General features: G+C 45.0%; 1 protein-coding gene across 1 annotated transcript; it reads right to left on the reverse strand.

The window, feature by feature from the left end:
• Positions 1-8695: 8695 nt before the first annotated feature.
• On the reverse strand, positions 8696-9163 carry LOC132489333 (ribonuclease 8-like). The gene has a single exon (XM_060098241.1). It carries the CDS (start codon positions 9161-9163, stop codon positions 8696-8698), a length of 468 nt encoding a protein of 155 aa, XP_059954224.1.
• Between the last annotated feature and the right edge of the window lie 6686 nt (positions 9164-15849).

A 15849-nucleotide genomic window follows, 5' to 3' on the forward strand; every position in this document is an offset into this window, starting at 1 on the left:
TATAAAATAAAACTTTGATGGAGTATATTGAAAAATTCAAATCAACTACTTAAAAAATTTATTTACTTATTTATTTGGTTGCACAGACTTAGTTGTGGCAGGTGGGCTCCTTAGTTGTGGCATGTGAACTCTAAGTTGAGGCATGCATATGGGATCTAGTTCCTTGACCAGGGATTGAACCCCCGCCCCCTACATTGGGAGCGCAGAGTCTCAACCACTGCGCCACCAGGGAAGTCCCTAAAAAAATAATTTTAAATGGTTCTGATTTGAAATAATTTCAAATTTATATTTGTTTCAGAAATAGTACACAGAGCTCCCCTATCTACTTCACCCAGATTCCCTAATTATTAACATTTCTGAACTATATGAGACTAAGTTACAGATAAAATGCTCCATTATCCCTTTATACAGAAATGAATATTTTCTAATTACAAGTATTCTTGCCTACATAACCACAGTACAGCCATCAAAACCAGGAAATTAATATTGATCCATTATTACCACAAATGATGTTTGAAGATAACATATAAAACATCTTTGGGGGAATTCCCTGGTGGTCCAGTTGTTAGGACTCGGCACTCTCCCTACCGAGGGCCTGGGTTTGATCCCTGGCTGGGGAACTAAAAATCCCACAAGCCTCGCAGTATGGGGGGAAAAAAATCTGTGCACTTGGTTATTTTATAAATATTAGTTAAGTAAAAGAAAGAGGCTTCAGAGAAAGCTCATTCCTGCTGGGCATCACTTTAGGTGCTTAATTCCCCTTGGCCATTACTAGCACTTTGGGGAAAAGTCTGAGAAACATTGCTCTGTGGGCTCTAGTTGACCATGAAGACCCAGCCCTGGATGTGCCAACTTTGAGGGTAAAGAATGTTGATCCTACCTAGAAAAATGGTACAGATGAACCGGTTTGCAGGGCAGAAATAGAGACTCAGATGTAGAGAACAAATGTATGGACACCAAGGGGGGAAAGTGGCCGGGGGTTGGTGGTGGTGGTGTGATGAATTGGGAGTTTGGGATTGACATATATACAGTAATATGCATTAAATGGATAACTAATAAGAACCTGCTGTATAAAAAATTAATAAAATAAAATTCAAACAAAAAGAATGATTATACTTACCAAAGATAAAATATTTCGGATGTTTCAGGCCCATCTGGAGGTCCACCAAATGGGATCTCTGCAATGTTTTCACCCTGGCCCCAAATAGCAGATTGGAAGTGAAGACTTTTTTTCTTGCTGCATGCCCTTATTTATGTCTCCAACAGCCAATGGCATGGTCCAGGGACATGTTTGACTAGTTTACCATCAAGTTCTTGAGTGCTACTATTTTTTCCATCTCACTGATACAGTGTGAGCATTCAGGTGAAGGGGATGTGGTCCGCAAGTGAGAGGCAGAAATGTAAACACCTCAGGATCATGGGCACTGAACACTCTTTTTTGAATGAACATATTTTTGTCTCAATCTGGGAACCTGTCCATTTGCTGATTGATTTGCCAGTCCAGGTATAGTGAGTTTGACCTTGGAAGATGTCTGAGATCTATTTGGGACCATCAACTAGAATGACACTTTGGGAACATCACTGGACTGGTTCAAGAAACCTGAATTCTCACTTAACTAATCATGTGATCTTGGGTCCCCTCAGTCTTATTTTTCTCATTTGCAAAATGCGGAGGGGAGGACTAGATGATCTCTGAGGTCACTGGATACAATCTCTCTTTTTTATTTATTTATTTATTTTTGCGGTACGCGGGCCTCTCACTGTTGTGGCCTTTCCCATTGCGGAGCACAGGCTCCGGATGCACAGGCTCAGCGGCCATGGCTCATGGGCCCAGCCGTTCCGTGGCATGTGGGATCTTCCCGGACCGGGGCACGAACCCATGTCCCCTGCATCGGCAGGCGGACTCTCAACCACTGCGCCACCAGGGAAGCCCTACAATCTCTTAAGACATGATTTTATGAATATCTACTGAAAGAGCCTAAAGCTATGCAGATGTGAAGTTCTGTCTTGTGCTAAATGCCATGGCCCAAGCAGGAATTTGTATTGATTCTCACTAGGTCAGTTTGTTTGCTTGTTTGTTTGTTTTGTTTGTTTATAATGGAAATATAGTTGACTTACAATGTTGTGTTAATTTCAGGTATACAGTTTATGTTTTAAAGGTGTAACTTCAACTAAGTTCCTATGTGAAGACCATAGAAAGTAACAAGTGTGATGTTTTCCCATTGTAACCAATCCATTGGAAATCAGTGAACCACCATTGGTGGTAGTCTTGTGTAATGGAAGACAAACTAGGAAATGGAGCTGAATCAGACGGTGGGAAAAATACAAGTGATCTTCCACAAGGGAGGCGAAGGGACAGTAAGCTTACCTAAGGACTAGTTTAAATGACTCAGGAGGGGAAGTTGGAAATGTCACTAGAGCCTTCTCTCCATCAACTGCTGTGATAATTGAACCCTTTGGAGAGGAGCTGGTAAGGAGGACACCCTCAAAAGTTAGTGACCCTAAATCCTCTGCCTTCTTTCCATATCTCTGGATTCATGGAAGGTAGAGATGAGAAAACACCCCTTAAGTAGTCTTAATATAAATACTCAGTAGCCTTTTCTTCCCCCTCTAATTGAAAGCATTACCCCCATCCACCCCACTCCAAATTACCTTACCTAGAGAAATTAATACATATTGTCCTTTTTGTCTGACCTTGAACCCTACCTTATATACTCTTGGCTAGGAAGGTTTTTTTTGGCAAGAGGAGGCTGAGGAGGAGTTTGGCCTCCTTTGTTTAAGTCCTTTGTTCTTCTGTCATGGAAGTCAGGCCTGCTCCATCCATCACAGGTTTGGCCTCTCAACATTTGACATCACAGTAATAAATATAAATGATTACATCTCTCAAACTTTTCCTACACACCAGCCACTGTACTAAGCCCCTTATATATGTTGTCACATTAATCTGCATAATACTCTATGAAGTAGGTGATCTTTGCATAGATGAGGAAATTCCAATCTCTCTAAATCAAGAGGACTTTTCATCATGGGTGTATATCCATTATGGGTAGACATCTTTCCTTATCTCACCTCTTGTGAACTTCCTACAAGGCCTCACTAGCAATGTTTTCTCATGCCCCCATGGCTTCATGGATGCTCCCAAGCTTACTGGCTTTGGAGTCCTGCACAGGAACACATCCTGGTAAGAGCTCTGACTGCTCTTTCTATCTCTCCATGGTAGAATGTGGGGGTGGGGGTGGGCGGATGGTGTAGGAGGAGGACTTTAAAATGAGGATCTGAAGTCTTCGAAGCCCTTTTGGAGGCCCAGTTGTACAGAAGCGTAGGAGGAATGTGGTGAAATGGGCCAGGGTTCTCACAGAGAAGTCTCCCTGGTTGCTGTTACTGCGTTGGTCTGTTTTCTGCTGCTGTAGCTCTAAGGTCATCCCCTAGGGCCAGAGACACTATGAAGAGGGCTGTCTGAATCAATGTGAGCAAAAGGGTCCCAGACTCAAGGACACTTCCTCTTCCTACACCCTGCCCTTGAGATCAGGACCCTTCTCTCTCTGTTGACTCAGCTGGCCCTCTTCATAGTGTCTATGGGTCATTTTCTTCAGAGTGTGGAGACTTTGGGGAACTAGGGTCATGTAGAAAAGTATCCTACCTAGGCTATCTCAGATAGTCTTACTCCTAGAAAGCTAGTTCACACTAGCTCCAGTTCTTGGGTTACATTCTTTACAGGACTCTGTTTCTGCTCCTTAGATCCAGGTCGAAACAATTTTCTTTAGAGCCATCTACACAAGGCTGGACAATACTCCCCTAGACACCCTCCTCCCCCCTCCAAGCTCCCACCCCCAGCAACAGAAATCTCATAAGTAATCAGTCTCCTTTTCCCATTTTTCAGCCTTTAAGTAGGCATGTATCAAGATGCAGCCTTGGTAATTGGCGCAACCCTGTTATTCGTTTTGGACCTCAGCTTCAGCCTTTGAAAGGCTGAATAGCCAAATGCTTATTTCAACATAATTCCTGGCATCCCTGAACTTGGCTGTGATCAGGATCATGTGAAGGAATGGGTGACTGTCAAATCTAATCTGTTAAAGCATTGGTATGAAAACAAGGCAGGTCATTTGGGTTCATTGTTAATATCTGAATAATCAGATATTGGTGAGTACTCTGAATGTGACTGGAAGTGAAATTTTCCTTATGAACATTAAAAATGTTGAAATCCTATCAGTCAGGGGAAATATAAATGCATATTTATTATTTTAAGAAAAATGTTGTAATAATTAATGGTTGTAAAATCTTATACTGCATATAAATTTTATTAAGAATTTTCACATAGTTAAATAGGAAAATTAGTTGACAGTTATACAACTAATAGAAGAGCATGGATTAGCTGGATAACTTTAGGAAAAAACCTTATATATTTTTTGAACCAAAAATATTTACAACAATTTAATAATTAGCACAACTACTATTTAATTTAACAAATAGTACAAAGCAGAACAATAGAAATTAGATTAGATCATGAGTCCATGATTTCATTATATTATAATCTTTGTGAATTGATATATTAGCATTTCTCATGTTAAATAAATTAATCCTTAAAAATATACTTTTTAGGAAGATTTTAAAATTGAGGTATAATTTGCTTACAGTAAAGTACACAAATCTTAAGTGTACAGCTCAATAATTTTTCACAAAGTAAGTATATCCAGAGCAAGAATAGAACATTTCCAGCTTACCTCCTACACCTTCCCAGTTAGCACTCCCCAAGGTTACCCCTATTCTGACTGCTATCACCACACCATAGATTGCTTTAGAATTATGTTTAATGTTTAGTTATTTAATACTATTTAGATCATGAGTATTTCAAGAAAAAGCCATATTTGGAAATTCTTCTTATTTCGAGAGGATACAATAAAAGCATAATTTTAGCCACTTAAATAGTTTGTGAGGAGGATGTCTCCAAAACCATAACACCCATAAGAAAAATCATCAATAAAGAGTAAAAAAAAGAGTTGTGAAGAAAGAATAAAGTGAAAAGAAAAATCAGCTACCCCTAAGAGACTTGGTTTTCTATGCACCTCAGTTGAAAATCATGTATTTAGAATGATAAATGTCTAGTACAGTGACCACAGGATATATAGATTTTACATTCAGTCATTTGGCATTTGGCTATAAAGTATTTTTATTGCCCCTCTACTTTCAAGACTCATCAACGTATTGGCCCCTCACTCTGCTTGAATTGAATTGTTCAATGTTCTGCTCCCCTTTCTTTTCATCATCCCTTCCCTACCTTCTCTCCTCACCATCTCAAACCACCCAGCCCACCTAGCAGGACTCTGCCTGCAGACTTATTCTCTAGCCTACTCATAAACATCATTCTAGCAGAAGAAAGACCTCAAGGAGAATTGAATGGGGTATTTGCCAAAGGGGTATCTGCGTGTTTGCCAAAGGTGAATATGACTGGACAGGGCTATTGCTACTGTTACCTACAGCTAGCTATCATTATTGAATGCTTACCAGTGCCTGGGGTTGACTAAGGCCTCATAAATGTCATTTCTAAATCTTCCTGAAATCCTGTTGGGTAGGTAGTATTACTCCCATATATGGAAACATAGTTGCAAAGAGGTGCAGTTTTCTTGAGGTCATGTAGCCACAAAGGACTGAGCCAAGATTTACACCCAATGGTATCTGGCTCCAAAGCTTACTCTGACTCTGGTAAGGCATAAGGGAGCACTGGAGTATGGGAGAGGGATAATTAGATAGTAGACTCCACAGCTGGGAAGGGAAGGTCTAACAAGGTAGTATTTGGGTGCTCAAGTAGGGTGGGCGTGGGGCGGGCATGGGGCTTAGTGCAGTTTGTCTGGGACTGAGATTAAGGAAGAGAGAAGGGGCTGGTGATGGTCAAGGCTGTAGGCAATGCTGGGTGTGGGCTAGGAGTGGGAAGCTATCAGGACCGAGTCTACATAAAGCCATAGCTTCTCCAGTTCTGCTCACCAGGAAGGGAGAAGTGGTGTCTGCAGCCGGGGTTTGGAGGGGTGGGGGGAGGACGGGGAGATGGCATTTCCACATCTCAACCCCTCCGGCCTGGGCGGACTGCCAGAGCAGAGAGCCAGGGAAGCACCAAGGCAGGAGAGATCATTATCAGGAGGAAGGAAGCTCTGGCAGCTCCCACCAGCTTGTTTGTGACAAGCAGGCGCTGGGCCACGGAAGTCCCTTGAGGTCAAGGGAAATGTGATCCCAGAGCAGGGAGATGAAGTTGGGACACCCCCCTGACACTGTGCCTTCAGGGCTATAGGCGATCAAGCTAGAGCCAGGACCAGGGCCCAGGAAGGAAGAGGAGTGGACTAGAGAAGGGGGAGGGCAGAGAGGTGGGGTGGGGCAGAGAGAGAGAGAAAGAGAGGGAGAGAGAGAGGGGGAGAGAGAGGGAGAGAGACAGAGAGAGAGAATTAAGATCCTTGGAGCATCTCATAAACAGTCCCTTGGCTAGAGAGGTAATGACCTTTACTGCAGCCAACATGGGGTAACTGGCTCTTCAGAGCTCTCGGGACATTGTTTCACAGGTGAAATCTTACCTGGTTCCCCTGTGGTCCCTGCAGAGGACTCTCCTTTTCCACCCAGTGGTAAAGTAGAAAGTGCGCTGTATTTAGAGTCAGGAGACCTAGTTTCAAGTCCAGCTGCTGCTACTAACCAACCTGACAATCTCTTTAATTAACAAATCTTTCTGAAATCTCAACATCCTCCAGCCTCTTCAATAAGTGGTGCTGGGAAAACTGGACAGGTACATGTAAAAGTATGAGATTAGATCACTCCCTAACACCATACACAAAAATAAGCTCAGAATGGATTAAAGACCTAAATGTAAGGCCAGACACTATCAACTCTTAGAGGAAAACATAGGCAGAACACTCTATGACATAAATCACAGCAAGATCCTTTTTGACCCACCTCCTAGAGAAATGGAAGTAAAAACAAAAATAAACAAATGGGACCTAATGAAACCTCAAAGCTTTTGCACAGCAAAAGAAAACATAAACAAGACGAAAAGACAACCCTCAGAATGGGAGAAAATATTTGCAAATGAAGCAACTGACAAAGGATTAATCTCCAAAATTTATAAGCAGCTCATGCAGCTCAATAACAAAAAAACAAACAACCCAATCCAAAAATGGGCAGAAGACCTAAATAGACATTTCTCCACAGAAGATATACAGACTGCCAACAAACACATGAAAGAATGCTCAACATCATTAACCATTAGAGAAATGCAAATCAAAACTACAATGAGATCTCATCTCACACCAGTCAGAATGGCCACCATCAAAAAATCTAGAAACAATAAATGCTGGAGAGGGTGTGGAAAAAAGGGAACACTCTTGCACTGCTGGTGGGAATGTGAATTGGTACAGCCACTATGGAGAACAGTATGGAGGTTCCTTAAAAAACTACAAATAGAACTACCATATGACCCAGCAATCCCACTACTGGGCATATACCCTGAGAAAACCATAATTCAAAAAGAGTCATGTACCAAAATGTTCATTGCAGCTCTATTCACAATAGCCTGGAGATGGAAACAACCTAAGTGTCCATCATCGGATGAATGGATAAAGAAGATGTGGCACATATATACAATGGAATATTACTCAGCCATAAAAAGAAACGAAATTGAGCTATTTGCAATGAGGTGGATGGACCTAGAGTCTGTCATACAGAGTGAAGTAAGTCAGAAAGAGAAAGACAAATGCCGTACGCTAACACATATATATGGAATTTAAGAAAAAAAATGTCCTGAAGAACCTAGGGGTAAAACGGGAATAAAGACACAGACCTACTAGAGAATGGACTTGAGGATATGGGGAGGGGGAATGGTAAGCTGGGACTAAGTGAGAGAGTGGCATGGACTTATATATACTACCAAATGTAAAATAGCTAGCTAGTGGGAAGCAGCCGCATAGCACAGGGAGATCAGCTCGGTGCTTTGTGACCACCTAGAGGGGTGGGATAGGGAGGGAGGGAGGGAGACGCAAGAGGGAGGAGATATGAGAACATATGTATAACTGATTCACTTTGTTATACAGCAGAAACTAAGACACCACTGTAAAGCAATTATACTCCAATAAAGATGTAAAAAAAAATAATCTCAACGTCCTCATCCCTAAAGATGAGTAATCCTAGTCATGTCTATCTCACAAGGGAGTCACGTGGACACACTGTGAAAAGCATGAAATGCTATGTAAATATGAAGTGGTGCTGCTTTGTCTTCTTCCCTTCAGGCAACCTCCCTGCCCACAAACCACGTCACTACCAATCAGAGCTAGGGAAGAGGCCTAGTTTAGGAATAGGAGTGGCTCTCGCCATAAATCTCCTACACTCCTTTTCCATTCCTTTCCTCCTCTCGTCATGCTGCCGTGAGAAGATGGGGTAGGGGAAAGATGTAGGAGGCATAGACTAAGGAACCCACACCCCTAAGCTTCTTCGGGATAAGCTTCTGGAAAAACAGCAACAAAAAGTTGAGAGATCACCATCTCTTCTGGAGCTTAGCCTACTAATGTATCACCTCAACTCCCCGCAGCCCCACCCTCTCAGAGGAGCCTGAGCTAGGAAGGGCCCCAAGAGATGTCAGAAGACAACCTTCTGGGTTGAGGAGGAGTGGTCCAGGGGCCTGCAGAGGGATTTAAGGCGCGGCCCAAGCACGTGGCTGGCTGGAAACCTAAAGGACATCGTCCAGGTGGACAGGAACCAGGTTGGATTTCCTAGAGTCCCCTTTCTGGGGAGGGTCACAGGCCACGATGTAAGGAGCATTCAGCTGCTTCTCCTTGTACCTGCAGTCTGGGTACCTCCCTGAGGTGAGGTTACACATGGTCAGGGATACAGGCTTCTGGTTCCGGTGGCAGTTTTTACGGCCTCTCTTGCAGGTTATGCTGGGAGTCTGACAAGTGGCGGCCACACCGGAGAAGGATTCATGCAGGAAGGTGTTGAGGCCTTTGCAGCGATTGGAGTACTTGTTGATGTTTTGCATCGCCGTGTTGCATCTCTGAGGCCTGGGCTGCACGTGCTGAGTTTCAAACCACTGAGCTGAGGTCATGTTTCTGGGCTTGGCACCGACTGGGTCCTCAGCCATCCACAGCCCCAGCAGCAGGAGAAGCAGAGGGCAGAATCCTGCTCTGGCTGGTGCCATCTCTCTTGGGGGGAACAGTCAGAAGGGAGGGCTGGCTTCTCTGGGCACAGAGGAGGTGGAAATTAGCCTTCCTAAACCTGCTCCTTCTAGCCAATCACCATCTCTCTCCCCTGCTGTCTCCTTCCTCCCTCACCCTGTGTCTTTTCCCTCCCTTCCCCTCCGGGTGCCCCAAACCACTAAGACCCCACCCCCTAACGCTAGGGCTCCATCCCCCTCACCTTGAATCCCTATCCTCCTTCATTCTGTCCCTCATGCCTCCCGCTCCTTGCTCTATCTCCTCTCCCTCAGGTCCATCCCTCTGTGTCCCCATGTCCCTATGTCCTTATTCCTTTCTCTGTGTCTCACACCCTCCATGACCCCATCCCCATCTCCTCCATAGCCCCGTTTTGTGCCTCCATCCCTCAGCATCTCTCTCCTCTCTCCCCTGTGTGTATCCTCACCCCCTCCACATCGAGTCTCTCCTTTGTCCACCTTGTCACTCACCTGAGTACACTGTTCTCTGGCCAGAACCCATCCCTTCCCTGTCCTATCTCCTCACTCACGTCCCGCCACAGGCCTTACCTCCTCACCAAATCCTCGTGTTGTGGCTTCGGCTCACCGGGACGCACCTGCTTTCCGCTGGGCCTCAGACCTCTGAGGGCCTCTTCTCACCACCGAACTCCTTAAGAGCTGGCCCGGCTTGTGGTGCTTCTGTTTGGGGGCAGGCTGGGGAATAGCCGTGGATCAGGAAATGAATCAGGTTCATGCCTCTTCACTTACATGTCCCAATTAAGTGGATACCTGTGGAGCTAGTACACCTGCCTAAACATCTTCAGCAATGAGGAAGCCTGAATCCTCACACTCAAAGACTAGACCTGACTCCTAGCCACATGGTTCTAATGACTCTAATAATGCACCTGACTCAGGTGTCAACCCCGAATGAGAGCTGTCATTTATCATCTCCTATATACACCTCTGGTTCTGATTCTGGGAAGAGCCAATCACTGTGGTGGTAAGGATTGCTTTTTCTGATCTGAGATAAAGATGGAATAACCTAGAAAGTTACTTCCTGTCATCAGGACTTACTGCTTATCTTTTGGAGGAGATGGAGGAGACAGGGAAGTGGACCAATCACCAGAGTCACAAGTCACAGCACCATCCCACCTCAGCTATTCTACAATGATTCATCCCTCTGGGTCCCTCCCGTTCCAAGGTCAAGCAAGGTCATCTGGCTTTACCTGGAGATGGCACCCAACACCTCTCACCCTTCACTCTTTCCATTACTACTTTATTAAAATTTGCAATGCTTAGTGTCCTAATTTGAAAATGCTATTGGTGGTGGTGCTGCTCCACAGCAAGCTTAGACCTTCCTCTACCGTGTATTCCCTGTTCCTTGCAGCAGTTACAGCTGTGTGGAGAGCTTGGGTCCGTGCTGCTCCGGCAGCTCCAGTGAGCTTGGCATGGGAGACTCAGAAGAACTGAGACACTGAGGAAGAGAAGCAACACTATCTGTGGATGGGAAGGCCTGGAAAACTGAGATGAACAGTGTTCTTGTTTTCAGGTTTCACCTGTAAGTAGTAGGTGGTCTCAGAATAGTGGGTTCAGGTTCATTCACGTAGTCAATATTTATTGAGCATCTACTATGTTCCAAGGTGCTTGGGATATATCAGTGAATAAAAGATACAAAAATCCCTACCTTTGGAATCCTTACATTTCATTGGAGGAAAGGCAGTAAAAAATACACCATTGCTAAGGAAAAAAGAACAAATGGAGATTGGTAGGCAATGATTTTTATTTTTATTCGTTTTTTATTGGCGTATGGTTGCTTTATGGTATTGTGTTAGTTTCTACTGTACAGCAAAGTGGACCAGCTATACTTATACATATAACCCCTCTTTTTTGGATTTCCTTCCCATTTAGGTCACCACAGAGCAGTGAGTAGAGTTCCCTGTGCTATACAGTCGGTTCTCATTAGTTATCTATTTTATACATAGTAGTGTATATATGTCAATCCCAATCTCCCAATTCATCCCACCCCTCCCTTCCTTCTTTGGTATCCATACGTTTGTTCTCTACATCTGTGTCTCTATTTCTGCTTTGCAAATAGGTTCATCTATATCATTTTTCTAGATTCCACATATATGAATTAATATACAATATTTGTTTTTCTCTTTCTGACTTACTTCATTCTGTTTGACAGTCTCTAGATCCATCCATGTCTTTGTAAATGGCACAATTTTGTTCCTTTTTATGGCTGAGTAATATTCTATTGTATATGTGTACCACATCATCTTTATCTATTCCTCTGTTGATGGACATTTAGGTTGCTTCCATGTCCTGGTGATTGTAAATAGTGCTGCAATGAACATTAGGGTGCATGTCTCTTTTTAAATTATGGTTTTCTCCAGGTATATGCCCAGGAGTTGGATTGCTGGATCATATGGTAATTCTATTTTTAGTTTTTTAAGGAACCTCCATACTGTTCTCCACAGTGGCTGTATCAATTTACATTCCCACCAACAGTGTAAGAGGCTTCCCTTTTCTCCACACCCTCTGCAGAATTTACTGTTTGTGATTTTTTGATGATGGCCATTCTGACCAGTGTAAGGTGATACCTCATTGTAGTTATGATTTGCATTTCTCTAATAATTAGTGATGTTGAGCATCTTTTCATGTGTTTGTTGGCCATTTGTACGTCTTCTTTGGAGAAATGTCTATTTAGGTCTTCCTCTCAGTTTTTGATTGGGTTGTTATTTTTTTTTTTTTTTTTTTTTTTTTTTTTTTTTGCTGTACGCGGGCCTCTCACTGCTGTGGCCTCTCCCGTTGCGGAGCACAGGCTCCGGACACACAGGCCCCGCGGCCATGGCTCGCGGGCCCAGCCGCTCCGCGGCATGTGGGATCCTCCGGGATCGGGACACGAACCCGTGTCCCCTGCATCGGCAGGCGGACTCTCAACCACTGCGCCACCAGGGAGGCCCGGGTTGTTATTTTGATACTGAGCTGCATGAGCTGTTTGTATATTTTGGAGATTAGTCCCTTGTCAGTTGCTTCATTTGCAAATATTTTCTCCCATTCTGAGGATTTTTTCGTCTTGTTTATGGTTTCCTTTGTTGTGCAAAAGCTTTTAAGTTTCATTAGGTCCCATTTGTTTATTTTTGTTTTTATTTTCATTACTCTGGGAGGTGGGTAAAAAAGATCTTGCTGCGATTTATGTCAAAGAGTGTTCAGGCAGTGATTTTTAAATAGGGTCATTGAAGTAGGTGACTCTGGGACAAAGATTTCAAGGTGAGAGTGAACTTACGCTTGTCTGGGGAAGAATGCTCCAAGCATAGAGGACAGCATTGTAAAGGCTCTAAAGCAGACGGATGCCTGGGGAGTTGGAGGGACAGTAAGGAACCCAGTGTGGCTGGAGCGGATGAGTGATGGGGTCAGAGAGGGACCAGAGGCCAGATCATGGGAAGCCTCAGAGACCATTAAGAGTTTTGCTGTGCACAGAGTGGGGAGCTCTAGGAGGGTTCTAAGCAGAGGAATAAAGGGAGTTCCCTGGTGGTCTAATGGTTAGAATTCCAGGCTTTCACTGCCATGGCCCAGGTTCAATCCCTGGTTGGGGAATTGGGATCCTGCAAGATCCCACAAGCCGTGCGGCATGGCCAAAAAAGAAAAAAAAAAGTAGCAGAGGAGTAAAAGCCCTATCTGTTTAAAAATCCCATGGCTGTGGGACTTCCCTGGTGGCACAGTGGTTGAGAGTCCACCTGCCAATGCAGGGGACACGGGTTCCGGCCCTGGTCTGGAAAGATCCCATGTGCCGCGGGGCAGCTGAGCCCGTGCACCACAACTACTGAGCCTGCGGGCCACAACTACTGAAGCCTGCACGCCTAGAGCCCACTTTCTGCAACTAGAGAAAGCCTACGCGCAGCAATGAAGACCCAATGCAGCCAAAAATAAATAAATAAATAAATTTTTAAAAAATCCCCTGGCTGTTGTGTGGATGTGACTGCAGAGAGGCCCACACAAACCATATGGGTCATACAGTTTGTGTTCTGGTCCAGAAGTTAGGGTTCTGAGTCAGAAAGATGGGTGTTTGTTTTGAGGTCAGGGGACATCATTTTAGCAGATAGAGAGCATAGCTGTGGGTCAGGATGAAGTATCTTTGGAATAAAAAATGGTGTTGGAGGCAGAAGCACCACTAGGTGGCAACAGAGAAGCAGGAGCCAGTTCACACAGGCCTCTGGCTTCTCTGGTTCCCGCTCTGTGAGGCCTTGGCTGGGGAGCAGCATTCACTGCTTTGTTCAGGTGCCTGAATCTTTGTAGTTGGAACTTCTGGGTAGAGAATTATGCCTCTGCTGCTGTAGAAATGCAAATGTTTGGAGATAAAATCCATGGTTTAAAGAAGACTGTGGACAGAATGTGGATCAGGCCAGCCCTGGACTGGAGGCTGGGGTAAGAGGAGGGGGTGGGAGGCCAGGAGCTCATTTGGATTCCTCGCCTGCCCGGACTCCTCCTCACTTCTCATTATTCTAGGGTGAGATGTTTCCAAACCATGGCTTGCACTGCCCTCTGCTCTTGTATTTTCCTGTCATTATAATTATCCCAGTTTGCCCTTTAACTTCATCATGTGGGGTTCTCCAGCAGGATTCCTTAGTGCTCTGTGAAAGTAAACACAGCCGTGCGGTCCCAGTTCAAAGGGAAGAGGGAGTAAAGGGTTAGGTTTGCGTGTGAAAACTGAAAAGTCGAACTACTATTTGCACAGTTCAAGCTGAAACCCTTATTTCACCTCCATTATTTGGATAAGGCAGGTGATTAATTTTTTCGCTGAAACTATCCAGCTTCCAAGATCCGCTTCACTTTGCACTCGGTAGGATAATTTTGCCATGTTTCCTTCACTACATTCATAGGGCGAGAGGAAAGAATGGAGGAAGGGGAACAGGGTTAGGGAGAACAAAAGGAGTCAGGCGTCAGGCCAAGGACTGGGCAGGGAGTCTGGCAGAAGAGAAAAGAGAAAAATTAAAGAAGGGAGAGCAGAAGACAAAATGGTGGGAGACGGGCTTCCCTGGTGGCGCAGTGGTTGAGAGTCCGCCTGCCGATGCAGGGGACACGGGTTTCTGCCCCGGTCCGGGAAGATCCCACATGCCGCGGAACGGCTAGGCCCGTGAGCCATGGCCGCTGAGCCTGTGTGTCCGGAGCCTGTGCTCCACAATGAGAGAGGCCGCAACTGTGAGAGGCCCGCGTACCGCAAAAATAAAATCAAATAAAATGGTGGGAGAGAAGATGGGAGGGAAGAAAGCCCCTCACATGGCAGCCTCTCTCCAGGGATGTGAGGTAGCTCCCCAGCCTCCTTCTCCTTCTAGCGGCATAGTCACTGCTCTTGGCCTAACCTCTCCCCAGGCTGCTGTGTGTGTGTGTGTGTGTGTGTGTGTGTGTTTAAAGTTGTTCGGGTGGGTGTTGTGAAAATGCCAATAGTGCCAGGTGGACCTCTGCCTGTCTTCCCCACAGGACCACAGCTGCTACTTCCTCTAGCCTGCACTGGGAGGGGGTGAGGGGGGCTGGGAGAGACGAGGGCCAAGCCTGGATTGGTGCCCACCCTTCAGAGCCCAGCCTCTCTCTCTTCCGGAGTTCCACACGGCCTCTGGATACCGATGGAAAGCCCGTGAGAGTTTCCCTCCAAGCAGGAGCAGATCCAAGTTCTGTGATCCTGATTGTGTTGCTCCCGGGATAAATAAAGGTAGCTGACTCATTTTTGTAGACGGGGAAAGTGAAAAAAACAGCAACTCGGGGTCAGATGTGGGATTCACTTTGGGTCTTTGAATTCTCATGACCTTTCCTGGAACAGCTGTGGATCTGGAGGAAGCAGCAGGGACAGAAGTTTGGAATCTTTGGCTCGCGATGCCTTTAGACAAGCCAGGATGTAGGAGTGGGGGACCTGGTCTGGTGTTGAGAGGCCTCACCAGGTCACTCTGTCTCATAAGCCATTGCCAGTTCCTCATTTATCTCGAGAATAAAATATAAATTCCTTAGCCTGATATTCAAGGTCTGCCGTAATCTGGCAAACCCGTCTTTCTAACTTTATCTCTGACTTTTCTCCCACTGATTGCCTCAACCCCAGCCAGGCTGGTTTTCTCTCTTTCCTCAAACATACCTTTCATGATTCTCTTTATCTCCGCTTAACTCAACTGTTCCTTGAGACGCATCCCGAGGTCCCAGGTGACTCCCTCTCTCCCCAGAAAACTTTCTCTGACCCTCCTAATTCAGAGGGATCTCTCTCACCTCTAAATTCGTACATTTACTGTCTTCAAGGTGTATAATTTTCTGCCTTGAATCATTGGTTATTTCTTCATATATATGTATTGCTTTCCTCCAGTTTAGACTGTCAATTCCCAGAAGACAAGGACCATCTCTTATACTACTTCTGTACCTCCCACAGGATGTAGCATAGTGCCTTGCATATAAGGGACCCTAAATGATTCAAATTCTATGTTAGAAGGCATTCATTCTGCCCTTGAATGATCCCAGTCCCAGTTGAGGAACTGACAAGGCAGTTCCTGAACTTTAACCCTGGGGTGGAGGTGAACCTATGACAAGAAGGTTGAAATGGCTGAAGCAATCCTTTGGGTTCAAGGACAACCCAGGACAGTTTGCTCTTTGAACAATATGAGTTGGACAGGGCAAAAGTGATGCCACTGAGATTGTAGTGAGCTCACTTGGGGCAA

The sequence above is a fragment of the Mesoplodon densirostris genome, chromosome 4 (genome assembly GCF_025265405.1).
Source record: "Mesoplodon densirostris isolate mMesDen1 chromosome 4, mMesDen1 primary haplotype, whole genome shotgun sequence".
Taxonomy (NCBI): domain Eukaryota; kingdom Metazoa; phylum Chordata; class Mammalia; order Artiodactyla; family Ziphiidae; genus Mesoplodon; species Mesoplodon densirostris.